Consider the following 20,679-nt stretch of genomic DNA (forward strand, 5'->3'; position numbering starts at 1 on the left):
AAATAATTCCATGCCTTACAACATTAGCTTATTAAAAGTTGAATTGTAAGCACTGGCAAAAACTCTGAGAGTTTGTTTTATTTCGAGTGCACAAATAGTTTTGGAAAATAACTCAAAAAAAGAATGATGGCACAAAGAAGTAAAGTCAAGGCTCTTGAACTTGAAGGCAGCATTGGATGCTGTGCTAGCTTGACTGGAGACTGAAAACCCTCATTTTTACTCAGCACTGTCTGCCAGCTGTAATGTCAGAGGATGGCAGACCATGAGATAGTTAGAGGTGCACTTACCCCAAAGTTAGAGGCAGCAAATCGGTCAGAGGCGGAGGCAGTGGTTGTGGTCGTGGTGGTGGTGTGGGCGAAGTAAGCGTTGATATTAGCAAGCAGGTTGCTCATCACTGCAGGCACACCAGGACACATGTATTTGGCGGACAGACAGGAAAAGTGTCTGCAGAGGAAGGCAAAAAAACACCATCACTCTATGTAACTTAAGAGAGAGCGTTTTCTTTTTTTTTTTTGCCAAGGACAAATACACAATCACACGAAAAATATAGAGCAGCATGATATCTCCACATCCTGATTGTATGCTTTGCATTGCATTAACCGCAATAATAATATAATAATCATATAATAATAACAATTAGACATAAGTGGACCTACATTACGGTATTCCTTCATTATTTCCCCCTTCTGGCTTCTGAGGAGAGACCATCATTTTAATGTTCCTAACAATTACTTCTGGTGGAAAAGTTAATGTCTAAGCAGTTAACAGCCCCGTTCATGTAGTAAGAAAAGTGCCTTCATGGACTATCCGTTACAAATGATGTGATTAATCACAGCGGTATAACCTATCCTATTACTGACAAAAGGTGGCACGAGAAGAAACAATAGACGAAGCAGCCACGTTCGACAATGAATCCTTGTGGGATCCCTTCATGAGATCAAATCATCACAGCCATGGGAGCAGAAACGAGAAGTGTCTGTTTAGTTGTGCTCTTAAACTTGTATATGTTTCTGCATCAAGTAGCACAAAGAAAAAACGCAAGCACAGTATAAGTATACTTATACTATAAGTAGTATAAGTATATCAAGGGGAGTGCTTTCCTCTGAGGTCAATTCTGACTGCCTGCCTGTCTGTGTGTCAAACCAGCATCAACTTCATCTCCTTCCTATGACGTGCCGCAAATACACATGCGACATCTTTAGCAGTTAGCAAACAACGGAAGGAACTTCCACTTCTGCAACCCTTATTGTTTCTAATGTTTAAATAAAGCTTGAAGCCTTTCTCGACTGTCTCAGAGGGTGTTAACTGTGAACTAACCCCAAAGAAAGGAGCTCACATCTTTGCACTTCGGATTTGCAAAGACCTCGCTCCCTCTCTGTCCCTACACACACAGCCAACTTTTGCAACAGCGCTACCCTGCAGTCATTATGTGCTGTAGCCTGGAAAGCCTGGTTTGAGCAGAGATCTGTGCCTGACTGCGGAACATATGCTCCTTTTAGCACCTCATAATGCTGCTTCACAAGCCATGTGGAATGCCTCCTACATCTTAAGTCAGTGGTACCTTCAATGAGCATCAAGACTCACTACTTTCTCCATTCACATTCACGCTGCACATAAAGAAATGTATAAATACTTACAATCATATATTTGCAATAACCTGTATGTTTAAAGCAGCAAACAGTTATGTACACAGTGGCTTCTCTCTCTCAGCCTCCGGTGTGACCAATAGCTACCAAACATCTGGATGCATTGGATGCTATCCACAGTAAAGATGCCTGAAAGCTTAAAGAATAAGAAGGCTGAGCTTTATAAACCCAGCTTTTGCTTAATGCTTAATTTAACGACAGAAGATCCAGTCAAACACATGATATCATATTCCATCACTTTATCAACATTACATTGAAACAGGCAAGGTATGAACAGCAAATCAAGCTCACATAGACAAAGAAACATGGTTCCACGTTTTTCTCTCCATTCCTGTGTTATCTTGTAGTTCTCCGTTGATCTTGTAAACCCTTGAGTAGAGCTGCTCATGGCTGCGCTCACGCAGCCACTGACCTACGGAGCAGGACATCGGACGGGGCAATAATAATAATAATAATAATAATAAAAAAAACAGTTGCGCTGACTGAATGCAGGACTCACGAACTATGTGAAAATTGCCGGGAAAAGCCTCAAGCACATTGAATTGTTGGCTCATGAAGCAAAAAATGCTAGAAAAATGCAGAGTTGTGTACAGTAATGATCACTGATTTACCCCTCCTCCTGAGTGCAGGCCCTGCACACACGCACGCAAATGTGCACACACTCACAAATGTGCATACAAACATGTTCTCATCGGGAGGCCTATTTAATTACTCTGCTTTCAGCCTCCAAATTACCAGGGAGCACTTGGGGTTAGGCGAGAAAAGAGGGGAATGCAAAGAGAGTGATGATGGCATCCGCTGAATTCCCATGGTGCTTTTAGAGCCGGGTCTCCTGGGCCAATTTTTTCAAGAGTAAGACTTTGCTTCTCCTTCTGTTAGCTTGCCTTGGTTTTCACTGGTGAACCAGATGCACTTGGTGCAAATTCACATGTCAGTTTACGATCCTCGCTAGCTGGGAGCAATCCGAAAAAAGATGATGGGGAACAGGGGTGGGAGGCAGGGAGTGGGGATAAGAGTGAGATAAAAAAGAAAAAAAAGAAGAAAAAAAAACGAACACGAAGGAGGGGGTTAAGGGGGCTGTTGAGGTGGGCACGGGGGTGAGGCGGTTGGGGGGGGGGGGGTGTTCACAGCTGCTGTGATTTATGCAGCCATCATGTCAGGAGTGACTGGGAGTCAGGGTGCTATGATGAGGAAAACGGAAAGGTAGGACCCTTTCATAAATTCCTGATGAAGCATAATAAACACTGATATGAGAAACACAAAGCTTAAGAAAGGTTCATGCCTGAAGTATTAACTCCATCTGGGAGAGCTGGAAATGAGGCCACTTACTGCTCCACTCATCTGCCTAGCCATCCCTCATCTGCTGTAATACACCATCATGCTAAAACAGTCCATCACCTAGCAACTCCACACCTGTTTGCAACGGGAAAAACAACGTACATCAACGACACTTGTGCTTTGTAGGGGTTTTTGTTGTAGCAGTCCTCCTCTTTATTTATGTGAACATGGTGTTGAAGCATCGCTGAAACAGCTACAACAAGCTTTACAGGGCTCAGCCGCGATTCATTCACACATTTTTCCTACAGCACCTACTGTAAAGAGGGGAAAGAAAGGAGCTTCTGTGGGATATGAAGACTATAGGTCAGGATCACTTGGATCAGACAGAGAAGATCGTGCGGCTCAAACATCCTTAAAGCCCTGTGGAAGGCCCGTGTTGGTAGGAACCATTCAAAGCCCTTCTGAAGGACCTATTACTCTACTTCTTCTACATTTCTTGCAACTGACAAAAATGTTGATGGCAAAACAATGACCTAGTGTTGCTTATTTTCTGGACATGAAATCAAAAGTGTGGGCTGCCAGTTCCATTAAATTTTGCTCGCGCAATCTGTGTGTAATTAGAATCTGATTGACTGAGGCAGCAGCTAATTACAAAGCCAGATACTGGGACTGCTCGACAAGCGAATTCTGCAACGGATGGAGAGCTTAAAAAGGTGAACTTTTGTTATGCAATTTGAGATTTTCAAACAAATACTCAATGTGAAATCCCTGGTGTGGTTATGCTCATTAACTTATTATTATAAAATGAATCAAATGCAGCGTCATGCCTCAGATTCTTCCTGGAGTATAACAATAGTGAATGCTTTATAAATCTGGCATAATGTAACACAGCACTGAATGACATAGATCTGTGTTTAATGATCTTTTCAGGTGTGTGTGTGTGTGTGTGTGTGTGTGTGTGTGTGTGTGTGTGTGTGTGTGTGTGTGTGTGTCTAGGGCACATGTATGTGTGTTCATTTTTAATGTACATGTGTAAAAAAAAAAAAACAGTGACAATGGCATTTAGAGATGGACAGGGTCACAGAAGTACAGAGAAAACAGAGAAGAGGAAATGGGATGTTTATGTGTGTCCATGATCGATGGAACCAAGGCAGGTCGAGAGGGGTTTTTTTTCCAGGAGACCAGCAACTAATCAATCAAACTAGGGGCTCAATAGTTCTCAGAGCTCTGATTCTGCTGAGGAGACATCTTTACTACTCGTCTTTAACTCTCCTTCTCTTGTCTCCTTCTCTGCTCCACTCTGTTGAATGAGACGCTGACAGATTGGGGATGTAAAAGACCATAGATCAGGGTGGTACTTACGTCATAGCCTGATAGATGGACTCCACTCCGTATCTCATGGCGAACTCGTCCACTATCTCCTGAGACACGTCGTCAAAGTAGACTTTCCACGCTTCGTCCCCTTTCACCTTCGGGATCTTCACCACACCGCTGTTCTTTACCTCGGTCAGGCAGTGGAACAGATTCTATGAGTGGCACGAGAGATAAGACAGAGGCGGTTACTGTGATGGAGCACGGTGTCACAACAAGCAATAAAAGAGAGGCTCCTGTTTGAGATGTGCACCAGCAAATGAAGACCCTTATCAAAACAGGGGGGGGAAAAGCTGAACATCTTCTTTTTAAAACCCTGTAACTATTGATTTTTGTCCTGTTAGCTTGCTTCCCTATAAAATCACAACAAATGCTTCCTCTAGTAACTGTCTGTGAAAACGTGATGGTTGACTTTCCAAAGATGTTGATTGGACTTAAGAGATAAACCTACCTAAATCAGAATCACATTATTATGGTTTACCTCATGTAAACAGGTGTACTGGCCATGAGGAGGAACAACGTTCTCCTCTCCTTTCATCTCCACACTGATCTTGAGCCTGATGGCACCAGACACCGCAGACTTGTCCGTCCTTTTATCTGCAACACAAGACCAACCGGAAGAGGTCATGACTTGAAAATATGTGAAAAGAAACTACCAATCATGAGCCTTATCTTGGGAAACCACATGTTTTCTAACCTTCTATAATCCAATGTTATTTTATTTTCGTATTGAAGTACATTTTTTAAACTGGATTCATCCCTGCTGGAAAACAAACTGTGTTGTACTACGCTGGTTGATGCAGTAAAGTCACCACGCAACAGAGAGACAAACTAAAAGAACAATTACAATGTATGATGTTATACAACACACAACCTTTTGTTTTCCTCTGTGTCCTTGAACACACCATGGCAAAATGATAAATCAAGACATGAATGATGAGAAAACATTTGTTCCATTTCCATCAATGGTGAGATATACAGTGTGCTTGGGGAAACAAGAGTATGTTCTGTTTATGCAAATATGTATACACACTTCACACTGACTTTGTTTAGTGCGTGCTCACATTCAGCCCCACAAACTTAGAGACGAATATAAAGACGTCACTTTCCTGGCAGGCCTGAGAGTGAATGACTCCACAGCTGCTGTTTGTTAAATATTTTAAATGGGCCTCTCTAAACTGCTGTACACAAGCCATCTCCACTGCGTCGAATGAACAATGCTCTTCTAAACAGTGCGTTGGTCAAGAGACAGACAAGTGAAAAATAATCATGTGAAAAAGCAACTGTGATGTGAACACAAAAGGCCGATTGAAGAGGCGCTGAAGAGGCTTAGAGAGGCGAGCAGCTGGAGGGGTGGACACCCACACCAGCAAAGGCCTGTTTAAACATTCATTGTGAACATTTAAAAAGGCACAGAGCAGCAGCAGTGGTCAGGGGTCACTATTACCACAAATTGCCTCCTTTTAGCTGGAGAGGCAAACAAAGAGAGCACCCGCCAGTCATAATACTACAACAGAAGTGGAAGCTATCATTATGCTGACATTCATGCCCCATGTACAAAAAAAAGGGTTGTATAGGAGAAGCAACAGTAAAATACTCTTTCACAGCTACAGTTCCCAAACTGAACTGAAGCTTTCGGTTGTTTCCTGCTACGGAGACAGTTGTGGTGATCTTAACATACTTTTGGTACATATTGGCCAACTAGAGCAGGAGTAAGTCAGTCTATCAATTGAATCAATCATTTTTAAGAAATGTGAATCCTCGAGTTCCAGTTACTTAAATATGGTCGTTGTGAAGGAGGAGATTTAAAAAAATAAATAAAAAATCAGTTACAGGCCTCACATATCCACCACTTTGTTTGAACTGTTTCATATTGCTGATGTTATTTAAAGTTTGCCACAATCAAACTATTTTAAACTAAGGGAGCACTAAGGAACTCTTACACATCTGTACAGACCACGCCTGAACATTTGACAATTCATTTGTGGTTTCCTAGAACTCAGGTGTTATATCTGCTTTTGGCAACATCAAATCTATATATACACTCAACAAAAATATAAACGCAACACTTTTGTTTTTGCTCCCATTTGTCATGAGATGGACTCAAAGATCTAAAATTCATTCCAGATACACAATATTACCATTTCTCTCAAACATTGTTCACAAATCTGTCTAAATGTGTGATAGTGAGCACTTTTGCTTTGCTGAGATAATCCATCCCACCTCACAGGTGTGCCACATCAAGATGCTCATCAGACACCATGATTAGTGCATAGGTGTACCTTAGACTGTCCACAATAAAAGGCCACCCTGAAATGTGCAGTTTTTGCTTTATTGAGGGTCTGGGGACTCAGAACCAGTCAGTATCTGGTGTGACCACCATTTGCCTCATGCAGTGCAACACATCTTCTTCGCATAGAGTTTATCAGATTGTCAATTGTGGCCTGTGGAATGTTGGTCCACTCCTCTTCAATGGCTGTGCGAAGTTGCTGGATATTAGTGGGAACTGGTACGCGCTGTCGTATACGCCGGTCAAGCACATCCCAAACATGCTCAATGGGTGACATGTCCGGTGAGTATGCTGGCCATGCAAGAACTGGGACATTTTCAGCTTCCAAGAATTGTGTACAGATCCTTGCAACATGGGGCCGTGCATTATCTTGCTGAAACATGAGGTGATGTTCATGGATGTATGGCACAACAATGGGCCTCAGGATCTCATCACGGTATCTCTGTGCATTCAAAATGCCATCAATAAAATGCACCTGTGTTCTTCGTCCATAACAGATGCCTGCCCATACCATAACCCCACCACCACCATGGGCCACTCGATCCACAACATTGACATCAGCAAAGCGCTCACCCACACGACGCCACACACGCTGTCTGCCATCTGCCCTGAACAATGTAAACCGAGATTCATCCGTGAAGAGAACACCTCTCCAACGTGCCAGACGCCATCGAATGTGAGCATTTGCCCACTCAAGTCTGTTACGGCGACGATCTGGAGTCAGGTTAAGACCCCGATGAGGACGACGAGCATGCAGTTGAGCTTCCCTGAGACGGTTTCTGACAGTTTGTGCAGAAATTCTTTGGTTATGCAAACCAATTGTTTCAGCAGCTGTCTGAGTAGCTGGTCTCAGACGATCTTGGAGGTGAACCTGCTGGATGTGGAGGTCCTGGGCTGGTGTGGTTACACGTGGTCTGCGGTTGTGAGGCCGGTTGGATGTACTGCCATATTCTCTGAAACGCCTTTGGAGACGGCTTATGGTGGAGAAATGAACATTCAATGCCCGAGCAACAGATCTGGTTGACATTCCTGCTGTCAGCATGCCAATTGCACGCTCCCTCAATGCTTGCGCCATCTGTGGCATTTTGCTGTGAGACAAAACTGCACATTTCAGAATGGCCTTTTATTGTGGGCAGTATAAGGTACACCTGTGCACTAATCATGGTGTCTGATGAGCATCTTGATGTGGCACACCTGTGAGGTGGGATGGATTATCTCAGCAAAGCAAAAGTGCTCACTATCACACATTTAGACAGATTTGTGAACAATGTTTGAGAGAAATGGTAATATTGTGTATCTGGAATGAATTTTAGATCTTTGAGTCCATCTCATGACAAATGGGAGCAAAAACAAAAGTGTTGCGTTTATATTTTTGTTGAGTATATATCTTGATCGATCAAATTCAGTAAACATCTGGATAAGCGCCCAAATACCTGCACCCATGATTTTAGTAAATTGATACATCCAATACATGAAATTAGACAAAGTGCTGCTTTAATCTTCCTACATTCCATGACATTTAAAAAAAAAAAAAAAAAAAACATCAATTAATGAATAGCCAGTATTAGGGTTCAAAGATTTAATGATCAGCTTACCTAGATTGTACCAAACGTCCATCTCTCCGCTAAGAGTGCGAACCTCGATGATGGTCTGGCCAAGGAAGTCATCAGATTCACGCTTGAAATGTTGCTTCACCCGTGATTTGATGTCATCATCCTCGTCCCACACACGCACCTTGATGCGGTCAGTGGCGTTGTGACATTCACTGCAATTTGGAAGTTGATAATGCCCAGTCAGAACGATCACAATAACACGGACGACAACAGCAACAGCATATTCAGTGACAGCTCATCAGGTTACTCAGTGGAGCGGAATAAAAACAAAATGAACGATTCAAGCATAAAAAGTAGTTCAGACACACACGCTTCCCGACGCTTTTCTCTGCAACATATGGAGGACAATTCTCGCCTTCATTGCAAGGAGAGAACGTTTGTATTTGAGTGCACAGATGGGGTGTGTATGAGAAGAGAAGAATTATCCTTAGACATTGTGTGACCTTTACTCTGCGTGTATATTTCCCTCCCTCTTTGATGCATGCTAAAATCATCGGGGAAGGGCTGAATGTTTCACAAGAATGGCTGTGCAGCAGCATTCATGACGAGGATTATTTATTTGTGTAAGCTTAATGTCCATCTCTTTGGTTCCTCTTTGCATCAGTGCAGCTGACAGACGTTTCACAATAATGACTCTGCTAAATAGAACAGAGGTGGCCAAAGCACTCAGCTTCAGATAGGGTCAGACTGTTCGGCTCTGGAATTAAAACCGACAGATTACATTTTGTTTTAATGACATCTTGGGTGCGACAGCCAGAGAAACACTATCAGCAGTATTTTTTTTAACTAATCCCGATGCGGGGGAAGCACTAGCTGCTGCTGCACTAGACTGGGATTTTACTCTCTGCCAAGCACACAGTAATGTATCGCGCTATTAATCTACATCCCGGAAGTAATGGGAAAGAGTTTTATTACAGCCAGCAATGGAGTCTCACTACAGGTGTGGAGACTGGTTTGTAAACGGCGAATAGGACATTGATTTGGGGCATGTGACTACATGTTATTAGTTACGCAGCGCAAAATCTGAGGCGCAGAGCCCGGTGCAGTGTGTTCAAAGAGGTCGGATTAAGTCCTTGATAAGACAGAGGTGTGTTTTTGGGCGTAACATGAATCAAAGCTCTCGGTTCTGTTGCGCTGATATTAACACAGCAGATTTCAGTCATTCTTGAATAGACTAACTCGGCCAGTCATCATATTTAACATCGCTCCTTTCTTTGTGCCCCTGAACACTGGAAAAAAGAACAAAAACAAAGGACACACAGGACACTGTACCCGATATGTTGATGTTATTTTTCACATTGAAGTTCTATTTTGCTAAATTATTCAACATCAGACACAAATACAAAGACATAGTGAATGTTTCAGCATGAGGCACAAAGCGTATGCTCATTCATTATTAACATCTGCAGACACATTTTGTTAACTAATGTTCTGTGAGCTCAACATCAAATAAAGGTAGGCTGTAAACATTGATTTACTTTTTTTTTTTTTCTCAACGGGAATCCTTTGCTACATTCTCTAATGCGTGCGTAATGGACACTGGACAGTGTGTATGAATCGCTGTGGGCGTAATAGTTATGTACCAGATTCATTGTAAATGCAACTCTGCGTTGAATGAGACGTGTGAGAGTGTGTGATTCTGTGTGTGCTTCTGCGTGGATTAGACAGAACATGTACTGACGAGAGCCTGGAAGCAAACAGGAAATCTCTGCCGTGCAGCCGCTGTGATATATGTCTGAACTGATGGTATTCCCCATGCTACTAAGATTTATGTTCACTTACTTACTAATGCCTTGTGATTCTCTAACAGATGACTCCTAATCTCAGGAGGGATTATCTGGTCTGAGAGAGGTCAAATTAATAGAGAGTACTCACAAGAAAAACTTCTCATCCCAGATAGGGTTGAGATTGCCGAAGATGGTCTTCGTCCTGCGTTTGGTCTTGCCCACCTGGACGGTGACGTAAGGGTCGCTGGAGCCAGTTTTGTCCTTGGCCTGTAATCCTTGTGCACTCATGACTGAAGACAGGGAAGATACCAATATAGGGTTGGAGAAGATTGAAAATTCATTACAGTGCTACAAGTGACATATTTTAGCATCAACGTAAAGATTTGTAAGCATTTTAAAGGTGGCTGGTTAGAATCAACGGAGTGACGATAATTCAATTAACCTACAGTGGCGCTGATTATAGAAGCGATGAAGTGATGATGAGCACTCGCTTGGTGAGGCGAGGTTTTAAAGCAGATCTCAGTTTCAGATCAATATTCAGTATTTACTTCTGATCCCCCCCCCCCCCCCCCCCCCCCCCCCACACACACACACACACACGCCAATGCTAAGGGTCTTAAAAGAAAGATCTTTGATTCAGAACCATCCTCACACAGAGGAAGGTGCAGAACAGAAAAGACAGTAGTATTTCACAGCACCATAAAAGGGAAAAGGACACTGGGGCATTAAATATGCATCAGTGACAGTCTAAATAATTCAGGGTACATATATATCCCTCAGCTCAATGCAGCGAGGAGTTGGTGGTCAGGATATGGAGGTTTTAAGAGTCGTGGCCTGCTTTCTACAAAGACTGCTCAAAACCAAATGCCACTATTTATTTTATTTTTTTTAAATGAAAAGGCCTGAACAGCAGGCTGTAAGTAAAGAGGGGTTAGTATTCCTGTCCTAAAATCTTTCATTGTCAGAATTAAGGGGAAGAAGGGGTCTAACACTGACCACTTCCCTCTCTCAATTAACAGGCTTCTGAAGTCCATTAGAGGAAGAATAACTTGAACCATTAAGCAAACAATTACCTGCTGTTTCCCCTTCCAATGACGACAAGCCTTTTGTCCTGACTTTGAGCTTGCCTATGTTTTAGGACTCACCTTACTTGTAATCAAAAACAAAAAAAACAAACACTTGATTGCTAATCACCAAATTGCTAGCCTGGGATGTCTTGCCACTCATGATCCCTAAATACTAGCCTTGGGACCAGTCGAATCTCTGAGTTAATATTTTATCATTTATATCAAATTATATTTTTATATATTATTTAGAAGCATCTACAGTAGCCCCCTCTTCTTTCAGACCATTTCCATCTGACTTGATTGAGGGCAGGCCAATCAGAAAATATAGTCTAATACTTAGCAGGTTTAAGCACCATTTAGGTGTTTTCCAGAAGTATGAAAATGTGTGGAACATTAACTAAATTATAGTAAACAAACTGAATGCTGTGCTTGCATAATAAATTAAGAGTGCTGGTTCATTTATTCATCTAACTAGCATAACATCGATCCTTTACATTCACATTTCTGAAGAAGAACTGACCAGTGGATAACATAATAAACTTTCACAACATTATAATTGACTTTGAAGTACAAAAGGGCATAAAGCCATGACATATGTTTATGCACTATAGAATGGGCACTGACAAAGGACACTGCATTTGTTCCCCATTTAATACACTGGCCTCTGTTGGGAGGAGTGAAGGCAGGGTGGTTATGGATTATACCAGTAACAGTAATTTCATATACTTTGCTCAACACATGGTTTTGTGACAATAATGAAATCAGTGTTTTTGGAGGTACAATACCCAAATCGTATTTGAGAAAGATCTCCAAATGAGCTGTTAGATCAAGGTTCATGCTCACAGCCAGACCTTGTATAGCGAACATTAACCCGAATCAGAAAATCTCATGGTCACGTCAGAGTGCTAAATGTCAATACCAGTCAGTGATTGTTTAATAAGTGGTGAATAAATAACAACTCAATAAGTATGTTTTTAAATAGGACATTCAAGAAGCCCTTCGGAAATCAACAGAAACACCTCAGTGGCTCTTTCTTTTTAGCTCTTATTCTTTTCTTTTACAAATTTTATTCTTCCTTCTCAACTCCTACAGGCCTATTTCTTGCTATTCCAATACTTTCAATCTCCCTCTCTGTTTGCCTCCCTCACTCTCTGTTTCTATTTCACCCTGGTGTATTGACAGTGTGAGAAATGCAAGGTGAGCAATAAATGAGCTGGGTCTGGCACAGTTGCAGCAGAGATGGATTAGAGACTAAAGCAGAGGTTACATAGCTAACTTTCTGACCTTCTTTCTACCAGTCAACTTAGAAAAATATAATAAAACCAAGTGAGTCTGTTGTGGTTGTCATGTTCCATGAATTTGACAATGAATAAGTAAAGAGCCTTATTATGCCCCAATTTTTAAAATTAGAGACTTCAGAAAAAGAGAGATTGTGTAATCCAGAAGGTGCTCAAACATTTTAAAATAAAACATTTTAATATTTTTTTTATTTTATTTTTTTCCTAGAGGGATAATACTGTTATGAGTATTACATGTCAGCGTTTTTAAAGTCAGAGCGTGGCCCAAAGTGCCCCCAAAAACAGCAAAAAAATATACATTGTGCAAGCATAACATTCGTCCTCATTCTGCTGTGACTGTCAAATAACGATCTGGAGCTGATGGACATTTTGATTGGCATCTCTGAGAGAGCTTTCAACTGTTGGAGAATAATACATTGTGTGTAGTAGAACACTGGTGTGCTCCAAAAAGAGCAAAGAAATGTGTCACCTGCAGCAATTACTCTCAACTAGTGATCATTGCCTTTTTATTACACCCTTCCCAAGATGCTTTGTTATTGCGTTGCAACCTAAGAACTTCTCCAAAAGCTTAACATGTCCACTTTTTCTCATCAGAGCTACAGATCATAAGCAGGACTGAGCGACATTGAACACTTCACGCTATTAAATGCATGGCCTAACCGGAAAGCTGAAGTAGAGGAGACAGAGGACTGTGAGTATTGTGTCCTGATTTCAAAGTCAACAGGATGAGGAACAATGTCTTACTATTAACTTTCCACACGAAAACGATTCAATATTAACCTTTACAGTTTTATATTTCGAACCAAATGACCAGATCAATTTTTATTCCTATTTCTAATTAAATGTGCATTACTGTTGCATTTCAATGTCAGAGGGTAGCGACCGAGATCTGAAGGTTAATTAGAAGTGAATACTTATTTGAATAACAATGTTTGCCGTATGAGATGAGCATGACTTGTAATGGCAGCTTTGATGACTCGGTGTTGGAGGACTGACTAATGGGGTTATAGGTCATGGTCCAAAGGTCAGAGGTTACATGCAGCTGTATTAGCTGTCAGTTAAAAAGCATTGATCAATATTCAATTGATGAGTGATTCAAGATAGATGACACAGATGACAGTACAGATACTGCGTAGTCAGGACTCGGAGAGGCCGCTGCATATGTCTGTTGCGCCGCATCCAGATGCATATAAACTTATAAGAATCAACATCTGTGTACACACTAATCCCTCTCATCCTACTTTAGCCTTCTACACTTCTCTTTTCAACCATCTAGTATTGTGTCAAGAACCAAGCTCACCTGTGATGCTGATTTTGGCAGACCACTTGGAGGTCCCATCCAGGACAGCCTGCTTGGCTGTCTTCAGATGGGTGTTGAATTCTTCTTTGGAGACGTGGAACATCTCCTGGATCACCTCGAACACCTCGGGACAGTTTTTCTCCCTTATCTTCATGCGTTCTTTCATAGCCATGATGATATTTTGAGTCTTGTCCTCTGCACCATGCTTAGAGCTCTTCTCTACCGCCCCTGAAACGAGACAAATGTGTTAATTGAAGAGCCATGGTTTCTGACATTTTGATGCTCAAATAACAGCAGTAAATTTACTCTTTTCTCTCAGTCACTATCAAAACATACACTGTATAACATTATCTATCAACCCGCTATGACTGTCGGTACGAGCGTGTCTATGAACATGTCGTACATGAGGAATCACAAATACTAATTGTGTGCATGCGTGTGTGTGTGTGTGTGTGTGTGTGTGTGTGTGCGTGTGTGTGTGTGTGTGTGTGTGTGTGTGTGTGTGTGTGTGTGTGTGCGTGTCCGTAACTTATGGAGACTGTGCGTCTACAGTATGAGACAAAAAAAGGCTCTGTGACGGTTGATTAGCTGTATCTGATCTGTGGATTACATATCTAGAGTTTGTTCATGAGTTCAGATTGAGGCGTGATAAAGATGAATCCCAGTTTGAATTATAAGAAATTGTTATGCTCGTTTAGTTATTAAACACTGAGTTTTACAATAGCTGTGGTGTAAATAATCCACTTAAGACCGTGCAAGGATTGCCTTGAGGATCATCCTGAAGCCTGCAGGTCACATTGTTCCTACTGAATCGGTCTACATTGTATGAAACACCAAAAAGCCTGATTGAAAAGAGTGATAGCAGACTGTAATGAGCATTTGAGCAAGCAGTATGAAGGCAACATGTCCCACATAGCAATGAGTGGAAGGGGAATCAACACATCTCAATATGCTTTCTTACTTTGTAAACAATCTGCATTGAGCAGGTCCTGGCACTTCTCGTGGCATTTAACACCGCACTCGGAGCAGCGCATGCCCTGACGGGCGATGCCCCACAGCAGGCCCTCGCACTCATGGCAGTAAGTGGGAGCAGTCGCTGTCCACACCTCAAAGTTATGGGGTGTTGTGGATGAAATCGGGTAGATCAAGGCCTGTAGAGTCTTCTTGAAGACGTGCAGTTTCTGAGAAGACAGAGGAGGCTTTTAGAAAGTGAAGGACAGAACACGGTTTGAAGACAATACTTTCACAAAAAAAATATGAGGCAGTTGAACTCTTGTGGTGCAGTGTGGTCATGAAAACAAGATTTAATAACAACTTTAGAAGTTAATAAAAAATCTCAGCACCTGCTGAGGGACCACAATAGCCTGATGCCATGACATAAAGTTGTAGTCAGAGTTTTAAAGTTGAACAGAAATGGCTTCAGAGGGCACAATATAATTGATCTGCAGTCTGGGTGAGAGAACATTTACAGCACACTTGCATTACTACATTACAGCAATTATAGAAGTTTGTTAAAATGCATTCATCAGTCAGGCAGCATTCTTTAGCTTTGGGGTTCAAACATTTATGACTATGACTATTTATGTGAACTGAGTGGAGGTTTATTGAGCCTTTTTGTTGTTTACCTAGTTAGCGATAGAATGGTCAACTCCGTGAATGTAAATCACCTTTATATCTCATCTTCTTTAACAGCACCTCTAGCCTGCAGGCTTTGTTCAAATTGAGGGGTTTACTGAATAAAGCTCCTCCAGACCAAATACTAAAGTCTGCTACAGGCCTGTCTAGACTGATTGCTGTGTAACAGAAGCCTTTTCAAATTGAATGCTTTACTGCAGCGGCCCTGCCATCCACAAGGACCGGAAAACGGTCCGTGACTTGCCAATTCTTGAAGGCAGAATCAATGGATGCTGTAAATAAGGTTTTTAAAAGTGAGCATTATCCAGATTGAGAGAGAGCGAGCCAGCGAGAGAAGAAGTGACAGAGAAAGAGAAGGAGATGTATTGTGGTTAAATAAATCTTCAAGAGGCACTTGGTCTCCACTTCCACTGTGGTCCCCTCCTCACCCATTCTCCTCTACCTCTCCTCCTGCTCTTAGCCCCCCGCGCGTTGACAATGTGCTTTAACACCTGAACAGTTAGCTCTGCAGTTTCCCACAAAGAATGCTGCACTGCTCAGTGTAACACACAGGCAGACACATCCTCTAAGGCACACACATATACCAGCAGAGATGATTAAATGACACCAGATGACAGGACCATAACATTGTGATACTCTGCTGATGCAACACAGAGGCTGCTGAACCCTGGAGGACCTTTAATGAAACACAGAGGGAGACAGGGAGATTTCCCATTTAATCTAAGAGCAATGGGATGAAGCAGATGTCAGAGATTTATCTACAACTTACATGAAAAACTAGAGCAGTGCATGTTCCTCTCCAAATCTAATACTGAAACATCCAGATGCACCGATAACAATTTCTAAGCCCACTTCTGATTTTTATTAATTTTTTTATTTTGAGCATGGACTGTTATATAACTCAAACATTCTTCAACACTTCCCCTGGTCACGTGACCACCTCTCATTCTGATGTCAATTCAAACCTGCTTCACTCTCTTCAGCTGCATTCTCCCAAACTCCTTAAGGAGAATGAATTATGAATTACCCAACATATAAGAATAAGCGTGGACTATTTCCTCAGGCTACTGTTGCATGCTCTTACCTATCTGCCTCTAGCTTTCTTACTACCCGTGTATACGACGTCTGCAGCTACAAAGAGAACTTATTTTCTTTTGATTTATTTTGATAGCTCTCATGGCAGGTCTTTTGTATTAATCAAGCGCTGTCGCTGACACACAAGTTTCCTATCGTTAGCAAAGAATCTTCAATAATTTATATATTTAAGTACTGCACTCTCACAGTCCGGGGAGCAGGGAGGGGAGAGAGAGCACACAGACATGGACATTGAGGATAAGAAACAAAAACTGGTAGAGGTATTTTTCGGTAAGAGGAGTGCCAGGAAAACAGTCTTTGCTTATACCCCCAGTAGGTCAATGATTTCTTGCTTCTGCTGATGGGCACCTCTCTTATTGACACTGTTAACCTGCATGTGTGTCGCTGTGTGCATGGCAAGAAACCCGAGGCTTGTGCGTGTAAATCTGAGACTGCCACAGCAAACCAAAACTGTCTAAAGTAGATGAGTGGACCAAAACTTCTATGAGCATAAATAAATCAGAGCACTCTCAGTGTCTTAGTTTTGGATGATTAACCTCTTCGTTTTGAGCCTAAGCTAGCTTCATGTTTTAAATGGTGCTGAACACCTTATTTGACTAAAGCGTTTTTCTGACTCTATTATTTGTAATATTTGACACCTCATCTTACATTTTTATTGACGCTGTCTGTTTCAGTGTTTTCAAACGTCCCTCCTAACTCTCAGTCCTGACACTGCATGTCACACTGTGCAGCAGATGTGGGAAGGGTGCTACAAGTGTGAGGCTCATGTGTTAGCCTGGGAGGTAACCCTGGTAATTTGTGCAAGACGCTTTGCCAGCATTGATTGACAGCTGCAGCCCCCCCACCCCCCACCCCCACCCCCACCCACCACCTCAGAGCAAAATGATGGAGAAGAATCTAATCTTCCCTCCTCCTTTCGCCGCTCCCTTCCAATTTCCCCCACCTATTGTCCTTGTCAACTACCTGACTGACACCACAATCCCTTTGATCCTGCTCCACACTTCCACACCTCTAACCTTTAGCTTTAACTACTGGACCTTCTCAGTCCTAACAAGGAATGCAGTTTCACAAACCTCATGACCTTAGCTTAAAGTGAGATGATTGCACACATTTTTACAAAAATGTTCCCTGTCAAGAAACTAACGTAAACATCAAAAATTAATTTGTTGAAATTTCTTCAAAATTAATTGTAGCGCAATTTACTGCTAACAAGCTGGTGATACAGGAGCTGACCTAAACCAGCCGAAACATCGCAGGTACTCCATGACCCATGTCAGATTGTGACTCCCTACTCCTGTGGTCCCTTTTGTTGGTCACAGGTAAGCAGTGCCCTGCTTTATGTTGACAGTGACCGTTAAAAGGCTCGGGTGCTTAAATCACATGCAGCTCAGAACATTGAAGTGACACACTGGTTGTTAGCCGGCCCACACATAATGTTCCTTTCTGCTCTAAAAAGCAGATGCATGGGAAACGTGACGCAGACAGAGGATATCAAGAGAGTTATCTGTATGTCAGCAAGACCCAAGATGCTTCAAGTCCATGCTTCAAGTTAAATCAAAAGGGAGTAGATTTATGTGTCGTGAAAAAAAAAAAGGAAAGGAGCTGCAGCAGAGGTGAAACAAAAAAAAAGGAAGGAAGAAATAAGAACTCTTTATAGGTGTAAACATCTCTTCAGGGAGCTGTGGGCTGATTGTTCAACATTGTGCAAGGGAAGTGACATCGGGGCTCATGTTGGGAAGTCGGTCTAAGCACTGATCTTCTTGAGATTGGCCTTCCTCCTCCTCTCTCCTCCTCTTCTTGTCTCTTACCTTCTCTACACTCGAACACAGCATATGGTCTTTTACTAAGTATCCTCGCATCCTCACAGTAAGGCACTCTGCTGAACTTAATGCAGCAGATAAAACTCTGACATCTGCTCGTCCTACTTACAAAGACCGCACAATCTGCAGCTCTGCTTCGATCTCAGCTCCCCTACACAACCAATTCTTCCAGTCTTCCACGTTCCTTCATTTCACAGTACTGGATAATCATTCCTAAAGTTCAACGCCTTCCTTACCACTTTCGTTGCAATCCCCAAATTTGCCCAAGAATCCACTCCCTCTGACAACGATGACGTCATCGCTGTTTCATCAAGGACACGAGTTGTTCATCTCTAAAGCCCTTTTAATCAACCCCATGGCAACAAATCAGCAATCAAGACCATGTCACTTAAGGGCAACTAGGCATGTGCGCCATAAGGACAAGTGACAAAATATCATCGATGCAAAAATGTCAGTCATTTTAAAGGCTGTGGGAGTTCCTATACACATCAGTGCATATGAAATTGTCTGCGTCTTTGTCTTGCCTTCTTGTGCAGTGTGCCTCATGTAACACTGCCTTCCCTCTGGGAGGGAAGAATTGCAATCAATTAATGCAGAGAGAGCTTTGGAGGTCACCACAAAAGTGTCTCACACCATCAACTCAGACTTCCTGCCCTTTCTCTAAAGCTCAGTCTTCCTTGATGCAAAGACCCAATAACTCATCGTAGGACATTCCTTTATGTTTATTTTCTGAACCGTACCAAATTATGTGACAGAAGGGGCACAGCAGAGAGAGAGTGAGTATATCTGGCTACGTTAACCATTTTAATATCACAGACAGACAGCTGATGGCATGCTGAATCTACATCTAAGGGGCCAGTTTCTAATGCAAAATTGTCTTATTTTTGGAACCCAGTGTTTCTGGAAAAAAGATCCTGGGCCCTGGAGTACAATGGCCGCAGCATAGAGCATCGTTTTGTAAGTCAGTCTCAGCCCGCTGCTCTCCAAACATCGCCCTAGAAAATAATGAGAACATGGACACAGCATCTCCTGTCCCAGAATGCACCACTGTACACTAGAAATTCACAATAAACAGGCAACGATTTTCCATGCAGCCATTGCAGACATGTTAGTACTCACCAGGTCCTCATTATTCAGGGTGGACCGGTTCACCAGAGCAAACGAGAGGCCTGCCTTTCGAGCAGTGAGGGTCTGAGAGAAGAAGAGGAAAGTGAAAAAAATAAAAAGATGATGAAAAGAGATAAATCCAGCGACCCATTTTATCTATCTGCAGTTTTCAGTCGGTGTCTGAATGGATTTACACAGAGTGGCATGCAAAACTCACAATTCCTATATGTAGCGCTAAACAGCTTGTAAAACAAGTCCAGCAAGGACATGAACAACCTGCATTATTCCACTTGCAAAGAGACATTAGCTGAACAGTAATGAAGGAAGATCAAAACACAAACGGTTTAGTCTGTGTGATGGATGTGTCTAATGACAAAGGAATTATCTGTTGCTCTTAATTTCATGCACAAGCGTAGACAGAGAGTAAGCTTACCAAAGCCTGTGATTCCGTCGAGGTCACGGACAGAGAATGAAAGAAATAAAGTGATTGAATTAGACAAAGAGGGAGGGAGAACGTTGAAAGCACAAACAGCAGAGGAATAGTGTTTATTATCCATACTGAGCGCACAGGTGTCTCAACTGCCATGCAGGACTGCTGGTTTGGGCTTTAAGCTCTAGAAAGATTCGACTATTCATCAGGAGAGATTAGACAGCCGTTGCATGATTCTTTATCCACTCATGCATTAGAAGTTGCTAAACTGCAGTCATGCTTGGCATTTATATTCCGTCCTCTGTTGGATGAAGCTTTGATCATATTTTCTGCTGTCTGCTCTGCACATTAGTTTAACACAAACAGAAACACAACACACACACACACACACACACACACACACACACCCACACACACACACACACACACACATGGGTGAAGCCAGCTGTACTGCACAACACAAACTCTCCCTCCGAAACAATGAATACACACACTGAAAACACACACACACACACACACACACACACACATAGCTGCTCAGACGTTTACAGACACACAACATTAAACAGAACACACCCACATAAAGCACTCACATAAACACATACAGATAACATATATACCCACGGATACACACAAGTATGTTTAATAGCCGTTACATTAATAGGCATAGAGTTTGGGTGACCAGAGATTGATAAACACTTATCCCAGACAGGAGGAGACTACGTAACAAAGGAATGCAGACATGGACAGCTGACAATATTGGATCAGTCTTTACCACCACCCTTTTGTCTGTACAGCCCAGCTATGGTAAAGATCCATGGAAGCCATGGAGAATGTAGGAGGGAACGAGACCTCTACATGAACTGTGAGTGTTGATGTAAGTGTATCAACATGCACCAGCACTGCTGAGGTTGCTACAGGCAATACAATACACCCGTGTCCTGATATCATCTAATCCGCTACAATATAGCATTCAATGCTTTGTCATTTTCCACTTTTGTA

The 20,679-nt window shown here is 42.2% G+C and overlaps 1 protein-coding gene across 1 annotated transcript in view; it reads right to left on the bottom strand.

The window, feature by feature from the left end:
• unc13c (unc-13 homolog C (C. elegans)) overlaps window positions 1-20,679 on the bottom strand; it is a 97,107-nt gene that overhangs the window by 53,662 nt on the left and 22,766 nt on the right. The window contains exons 6-13 of the mRNA XM_079340360.1: window positions 19,260-19,331; window positions 14,552-14,771; window positions 13,591-13,818; window positions 10,074-10,215; window positions 8,181-8,350; window positions 4,777-4,892; window positions 4,287-4,450; window positions 288-444 (exon numbers count right to left, since the gene is read on the bottom strand). Of these exons, the coding sequence (XP_079196486.1) occupies window positions 288-444; window positions 4,287-4,450; window positions 4,777-4,892; window positions 8,181-8,350; window positions 10,074-10,215; window positions 13,591-13,818; window positions 14,552-14,771; window positions 19,260-19,331 (1,269 nt within the window). The remainder of the gene's footprint in view (window positions 1-287; window positions 445-4,286; window positions 4,451-4,776; window positions 4,893-8,180; window positions 8,351-10,073; window positions 10,216-13,590; window positions 13,819-14,551; window positions 14,772-19,259; window positions 19,332-20,679) is intronic.

Source organism: Symphodus melops (assembly GCF_947650265.1).
Source record: "Symphodus melops genome assembly, chromosome: 3".
NCBI classification, from domain to species: Eukaryota; Metazoa; Chordata; class Actinopteri; order Labriformes; family Labridae; genus Symphodus; species Symphodus melops.